General features: G+C 48.1%; 1 protein-coding gene across 1 annotated transcript in view; it reads left to right on the top strand.

Moving 5' to 3' along the window:
• The window catches only part of TOM1L2 (target of myb1 like 2 membrane trafficking protein), a 107,997-nt gene that overhangs the window by 64,374 nt on the left and 23,523 nt on the right, over positions 1-20,100 (top strand). Inside the window, exons 2-4 of the mRNA XM_030924110.1 lie at positions 2,304-2,388; positions 10,804-10,882; positions 15,636-15,821. Coding sequence (XP_030779970.1) covers positions 2,304-2,388; positions 10,804-10,882; positions 15,636-15,821 — 350 coding nt within the window. The remainder of the gene's footprint in view (positions 1-2,303; positions 2,389-10,803; positions 10,883-15,635; positions 15,822-20,100) is intronic.

Genomic DNA, 20,100 nt, shown 5'->3' with positions numbered 1-20,100 from the left:
CTGTTCTCAAACCCTGGATTCAAGTAACCCTCCTGCCTCAGCCTCCCAAAGTTCTGAGATTACAGGTGTGAGCCATCTTGCCTGGCCCATTTTAACCATTTTAAAGTGTATAGTTCAGTGGCATTAAGTATGTTCGCGTTGTGTGCAACCATCCACACCCATGTCCAGAACTCTTTCATTTTCCCCAAACTGAAATTCTGTGTTCATTAAACAATAACTCCTCATTCCCCCGGACCCCCCCAACAGCCTCTGGCAACCACCATTCTGCTTTCTGTCTTTAAATTTGACTATTCTAGGTACCTGATATAAGTGGAATCATCTCATATTTGTCTTGGTGAATGGCTTATTTCACTCAGCACAAGGCCTTCAAGGTTCAGCCATTTTGTGGATGCAATAGGATTTCCTTCCTTTTTAAGGCTGAATAATATTCCATTTTGTGTATACCCATTTGGCTTATCCATTCATTAATTGATGGACACAGGCTGTTTACAAATCTTTTGACTGTTGTGACTATTGCTGCTATGAACATGACTCTGCAAATATCTCCTCAAGGCCCTGCTTTCAGTTCTTTTGGGTATATACTCAGAAGTGAAATTGCTAGATCATAGGGTAATTCTGTGTTTTGTTTGTTTGTTTTGTTTTTGAGATGGAGTCTTGCTCTGTCACCCAGGCTGGAGTGCAGTGGCGCGATCTTGGCTCACTGCAAGCTTCACCTCCCAGGTTCACGCCATTCTCCTGCCTCAGCCTCCTGAGTAGCTGGGACTACAGGTGCCTGCCACCAAGCCCGGCTAATTTTTTATACTTTTTTTAGTAGAGACTAGGTTTCACCATGTTAGCCAGGATGGTCTCGATCTTCTGACCTGGTGATCCATCCGTCTCGGTCTCCCAAAGTGCTGGGATTACAGGCATGAGCCACTGCGCCTTGCCGGGTAATTCTGTGTTTTAACTACCATCCTGTTTTCCATAGCAGCTGTACTATTTTACATTCTCATCAAAAGTGTAAAAGGGTTCCAATTTGTCTATATCCTTGCCAACACTTGTTATTTTCTACTTTTTTGATAGGACCCATCCTAATGGGTGTGAGGTGATGTTTCATTGTGGTTTTGACTTGCACTTCCCTAATGCTTAGTGATGTTGAACCTCTTTTCATATACCTGTTAGCCATTGGTATATCTTCTTTGGAGAAATGTCGTTCAAGTCCTTTCCCATTTTTTAATTGGATAGTTTGGGGTTTTTTTGTTGTTAAATTATAGGAGTTACTTACATCTTCTGGATATTAACCCCTTATCATATATATAATTTTGCAAATATTTTCTTCCTCTGCAGGTTGCCTTTTCACTGTGTTGTGTCCTTTGATGCCTAGAAGTTTTTATTTTGATGTAGTTCAAAATGTTTCTTTTGTTGCCTGTGCTTTTGGTGTCATATCCATGAGATGATTGCCGAATCTAGTGTCATGAAGCTTTTTCACTATGTTTTCTTCTAGGCATTTTTTAGTTTGAGCTCACATTTATGTCTTTGATCCATTTGGAGTAAATTTTTGTATATGTTGTAAGATAAAGGGCCCAAGTTCATTCTTTTGCATGTGGCAATCCAATTTTCACAGCACCATTTGTTGAAAATACTGTCCTTTCCTCACTGAGTGGTCAGAAAGTCATTTTGTGGATGAAATAAAATAATGTACATGAAGCACCCAACACCATACCTACAGTGGCTTGATAACCGATGGTCCTTTCTTTATCCCCCTTATCTGAAATGTAGTTTTTAACTACAGCAATTGATTTTTAATAATCCCAATAGCAAATACCTGTATAGCACTGTGTGCCAGGCTCTGTTCTAAGTGTTTCATGTATATCAACTCATTTAATTTTCATAACATGTATCAGGTAAGTACTGTTGTTTTCACTAGCTTTGGCACCTAGAAGTTAAGTAATTTACCCAAGACCACACAACTAGTAAGTAGTAGAGCCTGTATTTGAACCTAGTTTGGTAGGTAGTTTGGCTCCAGACTCTATGGGTTCATAAACCTAATATCCTCATGTTTGGGGTGATTTTTGATGGCTTAGGCCTGTCATAAGCTTTTCAGTCTAGAGTTTGGTGAATGAAGAACCTAGTTATAACTCCAGCCTTCAGGCCAGGACCTTTCCCGGGTGTTCTCTTGTGATAATAGCACTCCTAGAATGGCTCTGTTGGCTCAGCCCATCTGCTTGGGATGAGAATGTGGTGGTTCTGGTCTCTTCCCATTTCCTGCCAAGGCCCACTTATTCCAGGAGAAATGTAAACCCATTTTCTCTCTGATTTCACAGAAAAGGCAACAGATGGCTCCCTGCAAAGTGAGGATTGGACATTGAATATGGAGATCTGTGACATCATCAATGAGACGGAGGAAGGGTACGTGTGCCCCCCTCTCCTGGGAAGCCTCTCTCAGCTTTTAGGGGCCACGCAAAGCTTGTCAGGGCCTGAGGGTGGCAGGTTTTATTTTTTGTTTTGTGTTCTAGTCTGTTTGGTTTGGCATTGAATAAGCTGACACTCTGAATTATCTGTCCTTTTTGTCTTCATCCCTCCCCCACTTGCCCAGTGGCAGTGCTGGAGGTAGAACAGAGACACCTCTTTTAATCACCTGCTTTTAATCACAAGTAGAAATGAAGCTGCTTGATTACATGGTTCCCAGTGGCCATTAGTCTCTGCAGCCCAAGTGTCACCTCTTCCCTCCCCTCCTTCCTGGCCTCTGCCTCTCCTTCACAGCCTGTCTCTGCCCTGGTTTGCCAGGAGTCAAAAGCACCACAGTGTCCATGGAGAGAGGTCCAGGGCATGGAGCAGACGCAGCCGGGAGTGGGAAAGCAGCATGAGTGGACTTAGACCATGTTGCCCCTCCTGTATTCCTGCACTGCTGGATCCGTTCCTGTTGTTATTTCCTGTATCCTCTTCTTTTGTTTTATAGCTGCACTCGATTTGTACTTCCTCCAAATTGGTCTGTATTTAGCCCGCTGTCCATACCACTAACGCTTACTTTACTGTAGCCATGCCCTCTTAAAACATTTTCAGAGTGGCAAGGAGAGCAGCTGGGACTCAGGCATCCCTGGGCTGGCATCTCAGCACTATCACTCTAGCCTTACCATGTGTGAACTGGGGACCAGCCTCTCAAGCTTGGTCCTGTTTTCATGCAGCAAGTATTTCTCGAATGACTACCTTGTGCCAGGCCTATTGTAAATACTGAGGACACAGCAGTGAACAAGATAGATTCCTTCCTGTTGAGGAGCTACCATTCTAGAGTAGTAGGGAGGCAGGCCATAAACAAGATAATTAAACATATAACCTGGTCAGGTGAGGACAAGACTGTGGAAGGGAGATGGGGAGAGAGGAGGCTGGGAATTAGTAATTTTAAATAGAGTTATCAAGAAAAGTCTTGGCTGGGTTGGGTGGCTCACATCTGTAATCCTAGCACTTTGGGAGGCCAAGGTGGGCTAGTCGCTTGAGCCTAGGAATTCGAGACCAGCCTGGGGAACACGGTTGAATCTTGTATTTACAAAAAATACAAAAGTTAGCCAGGCATGGTGGTGCATATCTGTAGTCCCAGCTACTTGGGAGGCTGAGGTGGGAGGATCACTTGAGCCCAGGAGGTCGAGACTGCAGTGAGCCATGAGCATGCCACTGCACTCCAGTTTTGGTGACAGAGAAAAACCCTGTCTCAAAAAGAAAAAACAACAGAAAAGTCTCCTTTAGAAGGTGATATTGAACAAAGAGTTAAAGGAGATGAGGGAGTAGGGGGTGAGGATTATACAAGGGAAGAACTGTCAAGGCTCATGGAACAGCAAACCCAGAAGTCCTGGGACAGAGGGTGTCTGATGTGTTTGAGAAATAGCAAGGTGGCGAATGGGCCTGGAGTGGAGTGGTCAAAGAAGAGGGTACCTGGAGACGAAGTTAGTGACATATTGGGGATCCAGATAATGCAGGGCCATGTAGAACCAGAGCGACTCTGGCTTCAACCTTTTTGGAGATTCAAGCAGAGGAGTGGTATGGTCCCACTCTTATTGGAAAGAGGTCACTCAGTCTGTTTGTTCAGAGTGGTCTGGCTGGGGGCAGGCCAAGGACAGATGCAGAAAACCCAGCGACAGCCTGGCGTAGTGGCATGCACCTGTAATCCCAGCACTGTACGAGGCTGAGGCAGGAAGATTGCTTACACCTAGGAGTTCAAGGCTGTGATGAACTAGGATGGTGTCACTGCATTCTAGTCTGAGGGACAGAGTAAGACTCTGTCTCTAAAAAGAAAAAGAAAAGAAGAAAGAAAACCCAGTGAGGAGGTTATCACAGTAATACTGGTGTGAGATGATGGTTAAAGTGATGGGATTCTGAATGTGTTAGAAGGTAGAACCAATGGAATTGGCAGACATGGGAAAGGAATGAAGAGTCAAGGGAAATTGCAAGGTTCAGGGCCTGAACAGCCGTGGGATGGAGCTGCTGTTTCCTGAGGTGGAACAGGCTGGGGAGCAGAGATCAGGAGTAGATCTGTGCTGCCAGCCAAGCTCCTGGAAGATGTGACAGGGAACTGCACGGGGAACTTGAGTTGGGGGCAGTGGCCTGCACTGGATGAAAATGTGGGAGTCTTTGGTGAAAGGTGGCATATTTTCACCAGCTAAATACAGGTGATCAACTTGGTACCTGGCACACAGATGTGACTCACAGACAGTTGTTAGGGACTACACATCTCTAATCCCATCATCACCGAGCTCAGAGTGGCTACCTTCCTCACGTCCTCCTCACACACCACTCATTCACTTGTTTGTCCAGTCATCCAGCCATGTTTACTGACCCCCAGGGGTGGAGGTATAGCAGCTGCAGGATGCCAAGGTGAATGTTCCAGCCCGCCCTTGAAGGCTCACCTGGCAGGACTGGGAAGGGCTGTGGCCAAGGCCTGTCCCTGATACCATGGTCCCAGAGGGAAAGGTGGGTACAGATGCCTCGTGGAGGGGCTGTCTTCCAGGATGGCAGGAGAAATGTGTCCTGTAGCCAAGGGTGACGTCAAAAGGGCCAGTATGTCAAGGGATACAAGTGGTCTAGGGTAGACAGGGTGATGTTGGGGGAGCGGGAGGGTCTGGAATCCAGCTGGAAAGGTAGTCAGGGTCAGGTGCTGCATTCTCTGGTGTCTGCGCTTTATCCTAGAGGTGGACCTCTGCTTCGGCCCCTTCCCTCCTGTCCCTTCCTGCTGCTGAACGAGCAAGTTGATCCCTTGCTAACAAGCCTTCAGGGCCTTCACAGGCACTTAGGGTAAAAACCCTAACCAGTACTCTCCTGAGGAGCCCCAGACCCCTTGGCAGCTCTGCTTTGAGCTCTTCAACCCTGCTGATCTTTCAGCTCCTTGAATTTTCCACATTCCTGGGCCCAGCTTGAAATTCTCTACAGATTTGAGCAATATACAAATATGTTGGCAACTCTTATCTTCTAGTGAATTGCTCAAATATCTCTATGGCTTGAGGTCAGGAAGCCCAGGAACCCCAGGAGCTTCCTCATTTTGAAGGGGCCGTGCCTTCTTTTTCAAATCCTCAATTCCCAGAAGGTTGGTCACACACATCTTCCTCTTCAAGTGGCTAAATCTCCTGTTGCTACCTTTTTGACTGAGAGCACCTCAGTGATTCCTGAGAATGTTTTCTCCTTGCTTCTGCTGTGAGGTGTCTCAAAATCTCTTCCTAGCCAGGTGCAGTGGCTCATGCCTGTAGTCCCAGCTATTCGGGAGGTTGAGGCGGGAGGATTGCTTGAGCCCAGGTGTTTGAGACCAGCCTAGGAGACCCCATATCTTTAAAAAAAAATCTCTTCCTAAGTGGAAGAAACTCCCACAAGTTGGACTGACGGTCGGGCGCCCCACCCATCCCTTTGTGCTCTCCCTGAAGGGCCTCTGACCTGCTGTCCCTTCTGTTCTCATCACCTCTCGCTAAGTAGAGCCCGTCATTCACTGGATCTCTCAGTTTGAATCTCATTTCCCTAACCCCCTTCCCTCCTGATTTGGACAAGTCCTCTGTTGGATGATTTCATAACCTGTGTTGTACTGATGCTCATCACAGTTTAGACTTAGAGTTCTGTGGGACGGTTGTTAGTGTCTGTCTTGCCCTGCAACCCCCACAAGGCTGTGAGCTCCATGAAGACAGGATTGCCATCTGTTTTACTTACCATTTTGTCCCTAGCACCTAGCACAATGCATTTGATTAGCTGTTAATAAATATTTGTTAAATAAGTGAATAAATGAGTGAAGTCTCTAAGGCACTCACAGTCTGATGAGGAATACAGGCATATAAACATAAGCATAACACAGCATAACAAGTGCTGGGTGGGGGGCAGGGAGAGAGAGAAAAGCTATGTATAGCTACAGAGACTAGTGCAGTGGCAATGGTCAGCCTTGGGACTTTTGGCAGCAAAGCCTTCTTGGAGGAAGTGACACCAGACTGGAGTCTTACAGAGTGCCAGGTTATCAGCCAGATGAGGCAGGTGGATAAAGGGGAGGAAGGTGGACACCCCAGGCTGGAGCAGTCCTAGGTCACAACTCACTTATTGTGCTATCCTGCGTGAGTTACTTCATCTCCCTGTGTCTGTGTCCTGTTTCCTCATTTATAAAATGGGGTTGCCAATAATACCTACCTCATAGGGTTGTTAACGAGAATTAAAGGACTAAATATATATGAAGTATCTGGCTACATAACTGTATCTTCATATCCATACTATATATATGGATTTACTATTTCCCTTTAAAGATTTCCATTGCCCTTCACTTTTGTCATCAGTTTCATTTGGGTGTCAGTTATCTGCCTAGTCTTGCTGACGATCTCTGTGGATTCACTGCCCTTACCCTCTCTGCCATCTCTGAGCACTTGCCATGTGCCAGGCCCTGTGTCCAGCCCTGCAGTGCCTCATCACAAGCAGCGCCCCCTCCCCCCAGCAGTTCTATATGGTAGTGACAGCCTGTTTCAGTGTTAAGGAAACTGAGGCTGAGTAGTTTGGTCACTTCCCAAAGGCCTTGCAGCACAGCTTGGAAGGGCACATGCAGGATCCAAGCACAGGCTCACCTGGCCACAGCCACTGAAGTGCTGCCTATACTTCTTGTATTTGTACAATGCTTTACCAATGGGAGGCTGTGGCCCTGGTGGGTGCAGATTGGTAAACTGCCCCAAAGGCCTCTCCTTGGACTTTCCCTAATGTCCAGAGCTGAAATCACCATCGGCCTGAGGAATGCAGATGCCTAAGGCCTTGTGTGACAGTCCTTCAGGCATTAACCAGGAGTGGCTGACTGAATAACCTACCTGAGACTCTTTTTATTTATTTATTTTTGAGATGGAGTTTTGCTCTTGTTGCCCAGGCTGGAGTGCAATGGTGCGATCTCAGCTCACCACAGCCACTGCCTCCCAGACTTAAGCAATTCTCCTGCCTCAGCCTCCTGAGTAGCTGGGATTACAGGTGTGCACCACCATGCCCAGCTAATTTTGTATTTTTAGTAGAGACAGGGTTTCACTATGTTGGCCAGGCTGGTCTTGAACTCCTGACCTCAGGTAATCCGCCTGCCTTGGCCTCCCAAAGTGCTGGGATTACAGGCGTGAGCCGCAGCACCCAGCTGGGACTGTTTTAGACTCTGTTTTCCAGGCCTCACCCCAGATCTACCCAGTGAAGTCACAGCTTGCGGATTTGGGAATTGCACTCCAGGTGACTCGGATGTGCAGCTCTCATGAGGACCGCCTGACCTGGGTCGTTTTCATGGCCATCTCTGGACCCTCCTCAGCTCATAGAATCTTTGTCTGTGTTCTACCTTCTAAGCTGGAGAGGGCACAGAGGAGAAACTGAAGACATGCAATAGGGCAAGATAATAATGGGGAGGGGGTATTCCGGGTGATGGCAGAGGGGTAGCTGTGTCCTCCTTGGGGGTGATGAGGAGAAAACTTTTCCAGAGAGTAGTTCTGAAGCTGAAGGACATTATAAAGGCTGTGGCTGGAGGGGTGACAGGAGGCTTGTTTGGGGATCAGGGAAGAGTTCTTATAAGTCTAGGGTCCAGGGAGACTTTGAGGAGCCTGATCATGGCCCAGAGGCCAGATCACAAGGCTGTGAGCACTGCATGAGGAGCCTGACCTTTCCCCAGAAAGCTGGTAGGGCTTGGTGCCATCTCAACACAGGCCGCTGATTCTTCCTGATCCTTTCTTTCTGCTCCCTCTTGGCTCTTGACACATGCTTCTGTCTCTTCTCCTGGTTTCCAACTCCACACTATCTAATCTGCTGCAGCTTCTTGAAACTTTGTGATTCCTTTGACATGACTTTGATCCTCCTCTCTGAAGCTTCTCCCCCGGGGAGAGAGATAAATACTTGCTTTTGTGCTCACCCATCACTCTCAGCCAGTACTTCCCAGAGCCTGTGGATGAATTTTCATTTTAAACCTCATCCAGGAACCTGCTGACTGTCTGATTTCCCACCCTGTGGCCCCCACACCAGGAGAGCCCTGAGTATGCTGGTCCTCCGCCAGCCAGAAGTGATTGCAGCCCTGAGGTGCTCTTCCTATTTTCCTGTTCCATGGAAGTTCAAGAGGACAGAAGAGAGACAGGACTGAGGGTTGTGGCAGCTGTGGGTCAGGGACAGCGGTGGTTTGGCAGAGCCTTGGAGAGAGGATATCAGTCCATGCTCTTGGCCAGTAGCCACAGAATTTCATCAGCTCTCAGGCCACAAACAGCCCTCAAAGCAGAGAGCCGGTTAAGTCCCGTATTTGCAGAAATCAGCATCCCCTTTTGGAAATGGCAGCCATACTACAGACATAGTTGGCCTTGGGCCCAGTCCCCATGGAGCCTTGTGTCTGTCTCATCAGCCCTTTGACCCAGGGGCCAAGAATTCCTGCAGGGCAGCCATATGTCAAGCTGGGAAGGGGAAACAGGTGATTCAGGGTATTTTAAAATTTTCTTTCAGAAGCCTTGCTCCTTTCACTTTCTTCCTTTTTTTTTTTTTTTTTTTTTTTGAGATGGAGTCTCACTCTGTCACCCAGGCTGGAGTGCAGTGGCATGATCTTGGCTCACTGCTACCTCCACCTCCCAGGTTCAAGTGATTCTCTTGCCTCAGCCTCCAGAGTAGCTGGGACTGCAGGCACACACCACCATGCCCAGCTAATTTTTTTGTATTTTTAGTAGAGACAGGTTTTCACCATGTTGGCCAGGCTGGTCTTGAACTACTGACCTCAAGTGATCTACCCACCTCGGCCTCCCAAAGTGCTGGGATTACAGGAATGAGCCATAGTGCTGGGCACACTTTCTCTTTTTTAATTTTCTGGAGATGGAGTTTCGCTCTTATCACCAGGCTAGAGTACAATGGCGTGATCTCAGCTCACTGCAGCCTCCGTCTCCCAGGTTCAAGTGATTCTCCTGCCTCAGCCTCCCAAGTAGCTGGGATTACAGGCAGCTGCCACCACACCCAGCTAATTTTTGTATTTTTTAGTAGAGGCAGGGTTTCACCATGTTGGCCAGGCTGGTCTTGAACTCCTGTCCTCAGGTGATCCACCCGCCTTGGCCTCCCAAAATGCTGGGATTACAGGTGTGAGCCACTGCGCCCGGCCCAGTTTCTCTTAAATTAAGCTGATTAGCAGAATATCAACCCTTTCCCCTCCTCGACTTCCTCATACACATTTGAAGGGGCCTTTTCATTTGGTAAATAGAGTATAAATGTTTTAAAACTGTAGGAATAGGAGATCCCTGACTTACAAACATTCAAGCTGGGAAAGACCAGTATATTGACACATAGATTAGTGGAAGGCTGGAACCCACGTGTGATAGCAAAGGGCTGGCCCACAGCCAGACTAGGGGCTCTTCAGAGCATAGGGTAATGGGTCTGCACAGGGGCTTTGTGCCAGGGGCAGCTCCTAGGCCCACAGCTTTGTTGAATCCTGAGTTAGAATAAATTAAATTACATGTTAGACACAAGACCTACACGTAATATGTATACTTAGAGGGCTGGCTGGGAATCCTAACTCTAAGGTATAACAGTAATTAAGGAAGAACTCACTCCAACTTCCAAACAACTCCACTCCAACTTTTGGACATGGCCCATTTGTGAACTGAGTACTGAATATAATTCTACAAGATTTTCTCTGGGAATCCACCTCAGATCTGTCACCTAACAACACAAAACTTGTTGGGTTTTAGGGAGACTCACTTAAACTTTCTCTGGGAAAAGGAGTTCCATGGAATTCAGGAAGAGCTGGGCATCCAGGGCTCACAAGTACCTAGCACTCTCTCTATCTCTCTTATGGTTTCTCTGGAAAAACTCTCTTCTGTGTACCCACACACCAGTGGGTTAGGTATGGTTTTGAATAAGTAATACTTGCGTGTGATACAGAATTCAAAACGTCCGCAAAAAGGCAGTCCAGGGAAAAACCTTCCTCCCCCTTTTGTTCCCTTCCTTAGGGGCAGCCACAGTTACCAGGTTGTTATAGCTCCTTCTAGAGAGTCTCTTCCTTACGCTGGCATGTGTACGTTTGCTTTCCTTCTATAACTCAACTAATAGCAAGCTTTGTACACTGTTATGCAAAGAACTTTATGCACATGTCTTTGAGTTTGGTTCATATTGGTACATGAGTTTCTTTATTCTTTTTTTGCAGCTGCATAGTATTCCATTGTGTCAATGGTTTAATTTAACCTGTCGTGTATTGATGGACATTCAGTTTGTTCCCAGTCTTTTACATTTACAAACATGCTGCTGCCAGCGAATAGTCTTGCATATATGCTAGTTCACGTATCTGTAGGATCGTGTCCTCAAGTGAGATTGTAAGTATCTTTATATGTCTGTTCTTTTTTCCAGGCCAAAGGATGCCATTCGAGCCCTGAAGAAGCGGCTCAATGGGAACCGGAACTACAGAGAGGTGATGCTGGCATTAACAGTGAGTGCTATTCTCCTTGGGGAGAGAAGTCATCTGGGGAACTCCTTGCTCCTGGCCTTGCCCCCCTCACAGGGCCTTCCCTCTGCCCACTCAGCACAACCTCTGAATGGCTTGGTGCCTGGACCACTGGAGTCCAGCAAAGCCTTCTGGTATTACCTTTGGGTTTTCGTGTCCTCTGAAACAGGGAGTAATGAGCTTCAGTTTGGTATATGTATACCAGGAGAAGATAAGGTATGTGCAGTGCTGTCAGGTACAGAAGACCAGAGCAGAGGAGCTAAAGGTTTTGGGTGGGTCCCTTTTCTGCCACCAGCCTGCTCTGAGACTGAGACCAACTCCTTCTCTAGATATCAGTTTCCTCTTTATAAAAATGTTGGCCAGGCGCGGTGGGTCACGCCTGTAATCCCAGCACTTTGGGAGGCCAAAGCAGGACGATCACAAGGTCAGGAATTCAAGACCAGCCTGGCCAACATAGTGAAACTCCGTCTCTACTAAAGCTACAAAAATTAGCCAGGCATGGTGGTGCGTGCCTGTAGTCCCACCTACTCGGGAGTCTGAGACAGGAGAACCGCTTGAATCCAGGAGGTGGAGGTTGCAGTGAGCTGAGATTGCACCACTGCACTCCAGCTTGGGCAACAGAGTGAGACTATGTCTTAAAAAAAAAAAAAAAAGGTCCACCTATTGAGTACCTGTCCCTGCCCCTGCCTGGGACTGTGCTGAGCTTTTTGGACATTAATGAAGATGTTTACAACCACCATTCAAAAGAGATTTCACTATCCCCCTCATACAGATGAGGAAACTGAGGCTCAGAGAGGTCTGGAGGTTTACTCAGCCTTCACAGCTAGTGAGGTACCGAGCTATGGATTGCCATCATAAAGTGGTCTTTCGCATGGGTAAAAACTGAAAATAGCTACAAAGACTCTTGAAAAAGTCAGCCAAGTGATTTTTTTCAGGAAGGAACAGACCAGATTTGTGCCCTTACCAAAGCTGTCAGAGAATTTAAAGACGACTTCAGGTGTTATTTCTGTCTTGAGAACTAACAGTTTTTCAGATGTGGCAAAATCTGGGCCACAGTGAGTTCTTAAAATAGAAACTGTAACAGGTCACCAGGTCGACTTCTCTGGGGCTTTGAAATAGTAGGTTATTTTTCCAAAACAACTATGTTTCCTTTTAAAGCAGAGAACCTGTTTGGATTTTTTGCCCAAGCGAAACCCCAAAACTTATTAAAAGAGTTCTACCAGGGAATTGGGATTTGAATAATAAAGGAGAAAAGACTGGTTGAGAAATAGGGAATTGAAGCTTTTATTTATTTTCTCAGAATTTGAGCCACAGCATCCACTAAACCAGGAGTAATGCCCAAAACGAATGGCTTTCAATAACTCATATCACCAGGGAATTAGCTCTAATATGTCAGGGCATTTTACTGCTATCTAAAACTTCTCCATTTACACACCCAACTTCATGGGAATCGTGTTGGATGAAAATTTTTCTAAAGTGAACTCTGCGTTTACTTGCCTTCCTCTAGCAGGGCATGATGGACACTGCTTGACACTTTGACCTTTCCTGTGGGTTAGGTCTTCACTACAAACCCAGCCATGCCTTTGGGAGGCCTGTGAAATGCACAGGGCTGCCGTCCGAGGCCCCATCCTAGCACACTTTGCATGGTCTTGCGTCTGCTGATAGGGCTTCACTTACTCTGTTAGTCTCTTTCAGTCCTCCTGTTTCCTGTGGCCCTTTCCTGACTTCATGTCTGTACCCACCAAGATTGTTAATATTTACCCAAAATAAGTTAGTAAGAAGCCCTAAGGGGCTCTCTGCTTGTGTCTTCGTTTGTGGACTTAAACATCATTTCTGATTGCTTAGAGGCCCTTTTTGCTTTCTCTATGGCTTTTGGCTTCATTCTGGAAAATTACCACTGTATGTTTCATGCCTTTCAACCCATAGGGACAAATCTGCCAGGGTCCTATTTGGCAGGGTGGCCTAAAGTGGCTCTTGCCAGCCCAGGGAGGACCTCCTATATCTCCTGCTCAGATAGGCTTTGGGGCTGCTCTCTGACACGTGCATCTCTGTCCAGGGCACTTCCAAGGCCAGGCTGGAACACACTGACCTTGAGGACTGCTGTGCAGGAGAAACTAAGCATGTATTTCCCTAAAGGCAGGCAGTGGTTCCTGCCCACTGCTGCTCTGAGAGTGGAGTGGAGCCCCAGACTGCCCCACTCCTCAGACCTATGCCTCTTTTTCCAATTCTCTTTCCTACTCACAATTGCAGCCTCGCCTTTCCCACCTGCTTCTCACAAAATAAAGCATACTTCTTCCCATCTGCCTTGACCCCAACACCCCACTGCCTGAGTTGGGAGGAAGGTTTTAGAGAATCCTAGAGAGAAGGGTGTCTGTAAGGCCCTTGAGGGCAGAAAGAACCCCTCTAGTTCATCTCAGTGCCCCCATGGATCACTGCGAGAGAGTGAATGCCAGTTACCTCATGGTTACCAGAATCAGGCACAAGCAGAGACTCAGAAAGGAAAATGCCTCCTTGGCTCAGTAAAACCTATGGTTGCTCAGAGGCCCTGAGGGTGCTAACCTCCAGAGTCTTCCTTGGCAAGCCCGCAGGAACCCGGGGCCTCCTAAGGTGCAGCCAGCAGCGAGGCAAGGAACGATTCTGGCTGGTTGCGGAGCTGCCTGGCATGGGATTCCCAGCTTTGGCCTCCTAGGTTAAGTTACATGGTACCGCTAATCCTCCGCTTCCTCATCTCTAAAATGGGATGGTTCCCTCCTTACAGGGTTATTTCAAGGACCAAATGAGGGAACAGTAAATCTAACACGTGTTGCTTGTCATGTGAGGCACTCTCAGCTGATGTGGCTGCTTGGAGGAAAGCTGTGAGGGAGGGATGGCCCTGTGGCCTCAAGGTGGGTAAGGAGACTGGGGCTCCAGAGAAGGCTGATCACAGCTCCTGTGCTCCTTCTGGCACTGACTGACAATTTGTACCTAGATCAATGTCTTGATCTTTCTAAACCGCTTAACTCTAAAACATGGGATATTAAGGTCCACTTAAGGAGAAGTAATTAGTTGTGAGAATTGGATAACATTCCATATGTTATGGAAGGATCTCTCATAGTGCCTGGCATATAGTCGCATTCAGTCAGTGTTCCAGTTATGGACCTTTCTTTACAGCTGTGATTTGTCCAGGTAAAGCCCAATTGCTTGGACCCAGCCCTGTGGGATGGCTATGGAAGTTAACCAGTGGTTGGATTAGTTTGAGCAAATGAGAATAACTGAGGTAGTCAGAAATGTTCCCTGTTGCTGGTGACATCGTTTTGAGGAGGCATTCCCCAGTTAGCAGACTGTGGCACTGGGGGCTGGTGGCATGGGAAGAGCCAGGTAATCCTATGGATTGGTTTACAGAGTGCTGGGAAGTTCAGAGAGCTCCTCCCAGTTAGTACCTCCGAATTCCAAGAGGCTACACACCTGTCCTATGGGAGGATAAGAGGCCATCCTCTTCCTCGTGTGTACAGCAGCCTTCTGGATAGTAATCATGTAATCACGTAATCATGGTCATCAGTTATTGGGCACCTCCCCTATACAGGATGCTTTGCTAGGTGCATTATTTTATGTATGTATGTATGTATGTATGTATGTTTTTGAGACAGAGTTTTGTTCTGTTTCCTGAGCTGGAGTGCAATGGCACAATCTCGGCTCACTGCAACCTCTGCCTCCCAGGTTCAAGCGATTCTCCTGCCTCAACCTCCCAAGTAGCTGGGATTGGTGGCACGTGCCACCAAGCCTGGGTAGTTTTTGTATTTGTAGTAGAGGCAGGGCTTCGCCATGTTGACCAGGCTGGTCTTGAACTCCTGACCTCAGGTGATCTGCCCACCTTGGCCTCTGAAAGTGCTGGGATTACAGGCATGAGCCACTACACCTGGCTTATGCTTTAAATGTATTCTTGCTCATCTTTCCAACTGTCTTGCAAAGGAGAGCTCATCATCTCTGCTTTACAGATGAGGATGCTGAGGCTCAGAAAGGTCTGTCCTGGGCCATTCAGGGAGAAAGTGGTAGAGCTGAGATTCGAGCCCTCACTGACCATCTGGCCATAACCAGTATGCTGGCTTTTCTGAGCAGCTAAAGCCTGTGTCACTCATTTTCCCAGATAAGGGAGGAGCAGGCAGGGTCTGAATCGAACATGGACATTAAAGTCACCTGGCAGCTGAGGTTCATAAACCATTTGTCAAGAGTGGAAAATCCTTTGTCATTGCCAATTTTGGTTACAGAAGCAGGGTTGAGTGGGGGATGTGTGTGCGCATTTGCTTTCTCACATATAAGGGCCAGTAACTCACGAAGCAATTCAAGCTGTCATAGCAGCCTCCTCTTGTGACAGAGCCCATGTCCCATTGGCTAATGCCTCATACCCAGAGGCCCAGAGAGAGGAGTTAAAATGCTAATTTTCAGGGACCGCTCAGTCATTTTGATCCCATTAAAACACTAGCATCCTTCTCATGCAAAACTGGTGCCTCAATTACCAACTAATTGCCTGATTATTGTGCAGGGACAGGAGACTTCAGTCAGTAAGGGGCTGCTGTCATCCCTGGAGAATGGAGTGTGGGAATGCGTGTGCCATGCAGGTTTGGCTGTGGAGGAGACGTGTCAGAAAGCTGATCTAGGAGCAAGACAGAGGGGGTCGTGGAAACTCAGCTGCGCTCCTCAGTTCCCAGTGTGTTCTCCAGCTCCCACTGGGGTGACCCCTCTCCTTCCCTCCCCACATCAGGTGCTGGAGACATGTGTGAAGAACTGTGGCCACCGCTTCCACATCCTTGTGGCCAACCGAGATTTCATCGACAGTGTTCTGGTCAAAATTATCTCTCCCAAGAACAACCCTCCCACCATTGTACAGGACAAAGTGCTTGCTCTGATCCAGGTAGGTTGGACCCCTTGCCCAATTTGTTGGGACACAGTAAGATGAAATCTCTTATTTATGAGTCCTCATGCTCTCCCACCATTTGGAGGGAAAAAAAATGGAGGCTTCTACATTTAAATATTTGGTGCAAAATACTTAAAAAAAATTATCATCCCACTGGAATTAAATTCTAATTGATGGCTCTCCAGCCAGTTGACAGAGCCTTCCTGAAGCTTTCTGGGTGCCGTCCCTCTGCTGCCCATAAAGTCAGGTAGGGTGGCCTCAACAGGCCTTCTGAGAAAATGTGGAGTAGGAAGAAACATGTTGGAGCTACATGCGGGTTTGGTGAGGTCACAGGGCAGGGGCCAACTCTGGGTCAGGCACAGCAAGGTGGGGGCCTGGGGATGGTTTTAAGGGATGTTTCACTGAGGAGATGACATTTCTGTTGGACCCTGAAGAATGATGGGGAGTTTGGTGGAAAAGTCAGTGTGAGAGACATCACAGGCAGGGAGAATAGCATGTGCAAAGGCCCAGATGCATCAAAGAGAGCAGCTAGCATATTTGGGTTGTATTTGTTATCACTCGCTCTGTTACGAAATTACCTCAAAATGTAGCTTCAAACAGAAAATGTTCATTATCTCTTAGTTTCTGTGGGCCAGGAATTCAGGAGCAGCTGGCTGGGCAATTCTGGCTTGGAGTCTCTCTTGAGGTTGCATTGTCTAAAGGCTCGACTATAGCTGGAGGTTTCACTTCCACCGTGGTGCACCCACATGGCTGTTGGCAGGAAGCCTCAGTTCTTTGATGACTATTGTCAAGAGACCTGAGTTTATCACCATGTGGACATCAAGATTAGGTCTTGATGACCTAGCCTTGGAAGTCACATACCATCTTTTCTGTTATGTTCTATTTGTTAGAAGGGAGTCACCAGGCCTAGCCTAAGAGTAGGGGAAATAAACTCCATCTGTTGAAGAAAATAGGATCAAGGAATTTGTGGACATGTTGTAAAGACCACTGTGTGGGGAAGGCGGTGTAATGAAGAATGTTGGGGGCAGGGCTTGGGGCGGGGGAGCAGGCAGGAGATAGGGCCAGAAGGATGCCCAGAGGCCGGTGGCCATCATGCTGAGGAGCCGTGCTTGGTCCTGTAGGCAGTGGGAAGCCATCGAAGGGCTCTGTGCTGGGGTGTATGCAGACCTGGGTTTTAGACAGAGCACGTGGTGACAGGGCAGAAGGCACGTAAGTCAACAGGCACATCCAGCCTGAGTGATTAGTGCCATGGCAGAGGCAAGACAAGGGCCTGCGGGAGCCAAGAGGAGAGACCAACCCAGGACTGGGCGTGGAGCTCCAGCAAGGCCACAGGGAGGCAGCCAGGCAGAGGCAGCGGAGAATTCAGGAAGTGGAGTACCAGGGCAGTCCGGGCTCTCAGATGGGTCAGGTGTGCAGCTGAAGAGGAGCCTCTGTCCATTCCCTGTGCTCACTTCCCTCTGCCTGAAACGTCCTTCCCCAGCTTTCAGAACAGTGACTCTTCCTCATTCACATGTGCCTCGGAGGCCTCCGTCTGGTTTTAAGCACACATCCTCTCTGTCTCACATCATCCTTTTTTGTGGTCTTCAAGACTAGCTTTGCTAACATTTCTTTTGTCTGCCTCACTCTTCTTTCCCTAAGAACCCCGGGACATCGTGTCCCCAGGGTCTAGAGCAGTGTAATGTGTAGAGCGGGTGTTCAGTATTTCTTTATAATGAATGAGTGAATGTAGTTAATTCTGAGGAGCTCTGGGAGGCCTTCCCATGTTTCCCCTAGGGTTGTCCCTCGCCCCCATTCTGCCCACCCAACATCCTTCTTTCTCTCTCTCTCTCTGACACACACACACACACACACACACACACACACACACACGCGTGCGCGCGCATGTGCACACGTGCATGTACTTTACCTTCCCCATATACCCCACCCTACCACAGCCCTTCTTTCTGGGGCTGCACTCCCCTACCTCAACACCTCCAGGAATTCATGTTAGGAGAACAAATTGTGGCCTGTCTGGGCCCAGCGGGGTGGCTGGCCCACCCCATGGCAAGCACAGCTATCACAAGGGGTGTGGACTACACTGCCCCTGCTGACTGTGTAGGGACCATGGCTGAGAGCAGACACAGCCTTCTTCACTGACTGTGGCCCACGCCTCTACCCCGAGGATGCCTGTCCTCGCACACCCTGCCCTCACCTCCAAGCTTTCCATTCAGGATCACCCCTCCACACATTCCAGCTCCTCCCAGCTTTCACCTACCCCTGCTGCTAACCTCAGACAGGTATAGTAATTTATGTGGGCATCTACCACCTTATCTGTAAAATGGAACTTGGGGTTCTTGCCTGTCTGCTCTCAACCCTGAGCCCATGAGATCAGCCCATGGTGTGACGTGACCAGCACCATGTTCTGAGGCCTCCCCCTGCTGGCCTGGCAGTAGCAGTGTGTGCTGGCCATGGGGACCTGAGCAGGATGGGGCCTTGAGATGCCTTGCAAGCTTCTGCCTGACTGGACACAGTTTCCTGATCCAGCTGTGAAAAGCATGGGCTTCAGATAAGGGTGCTACTCTTAGATGGGGGTTGATAACCCAGCTGGAGAGTGTTCTTCCTCTCCGGATTTGCAGTGTTCCTGAAGAGCTCTCGCCTTTGGTAACGGCTGCCCAGCAGAGGACAGCAGGCAGCATTCAGCTGTGGGTGGCTTGGCTTCTGTAACGGGGGAACCAATAGAATAAACAGAATCCCTAGCCGTTTCTTTTTTTTAACTTTTAATTGAATTATATATACAGGAAATCACACATAAAAGTGTGTACAACTTGATAAATTTTCACAAACTGAACATGTAACCAGCCCCTGCATCTGGAAACAGAATATGACCACACCCAAAACCTCCCACCTTCTGGATGACCACTTGCCTGAGCTCTCACAGCATAGACGAGTCTTCTCTGTTCCTGAACTGGGTCCAGAGTGCTCTGTTGCCTCTGCTGTGTTTGTGGGTGTCACACACATTATTGCCTGTGATTCTAGGTCTTTTGTTCCCATTGCTGTACCAAGTCCTATTGTGTGAACACGCTGCAGTTTATTTACCCCTCCCACTGTTAATGGGGACTTGGTGTTTGCAGTGTGGGGCTACTGTGAAAAACGCTGCTATGAGCATCTAGCACTTGACTTTTGTTGAGCATATATATTCCTTTTTAATGGGAATATATTAAGTTGAATATGTGAAGGTGCCATCTTTGTTGGTCAAAAATGGCCAAACATTAGCAATTTCACATGTATCCACCTCATACTGAGGTATGAGGTTGCTGGGTGGTGGGGAATGGCCTCCGTGGGGCTCTTGGGTGTTCTCGGTCACCAGCACCCAAGAGTGTTAGTTGCTTCGCATCCTCACCCACACACCCTGTTTTCAATCTTCTTCATTAGAGCATGGAGTAGTATTGCATTGGGTCAACCTTTTTTTAGCCCCTTTGAGAAAGGAAGTACTTTTGTTTGCATGTTGAATATACTTTAGAAAACCTTAAGGCTCCCCCAGAGACTCTGACAATTCCCCCAGGAGAGAAAGTGCTGCTCCCAACATGAGACAAAAATGGAGTTGGAGGTGACAGGTCGCTGGCTGCCTTGTCAGCCTGTGAATAGGTGGCAGCTCTCATATCAATGCGGCTAGGCTTAGAGGAGGTTCAGCTAAGTGTGGGCTGCCAGAGCAGTAACAGACTTCTCTGCACCATCGTGGTGTCAGGATGCTTCTTGGTGCTCTTCAGAGAAGTGGGGCAGGGTCAGTCCTGGCCCTACCCTCAGGGAGCCAGCAGTTTAACTGGAAAAACGAAGGTTTGCAGATGACAGAGGGCAAGGGCCCAGCCAGGAAGGACTTAAACTGGCTTTTGACTCTTTGTAGGTTGGGGGTGGAGTGGGATACAGCCTTAACCTTTCCATTCTGAAAAAGTAGATTGAATGTATTAGCACTTGAAAAGCTTTCAAGATAAAGGGGCCACACAGACGTGCCTCCCTAATACCTTCTGCCTCTGAGGCATGGTTGGGGGTCCTGGCAGAGGTAGAACCCATGGCTCTGATTACCAGCTGCTGGCCAAAGCCCACTGCCCCTTTGGTTGCCCTGGGGATGGTGGGAGCAGAGCCGCAGCCAGGTGGAGGGGAAGGGGGAGGTTGGGCTCCACACTAGCTTTTCCAAAGTCCCCCTGTGCCTATAGGGAAATGGTGATAGAGCTCATCCGTGCACATCTGCCTGCCCCCAGCCCACCTTCTGATTCCCTTTCAGAGTGCCATTCGCAGGCATGGCCAGCCTACCCAGTGGCACGTTCACCATCAGTAG

The sequence above is a fragment of the Rhinopithecus roxellana genome, chromosome 19 (genome assembly GCF_007565055.1).
Source record: "Rhinopithecus roxellana isolate Shanxi Qingling chromosome 19, ASM756505v1, whole genome shotgun sequence".
In the NCBI taxonomy this organism is placed as follows: domain Eukaryota; kingdom Metazoa; phylum Chordata; class Mammalia; order Primates; family Cercopithecidae; genus Rhinopithecus; species Rhinopithecus roxellana.
This window is presented reverse-complemented; position numbering and strand designations above follow the sequence as displayed.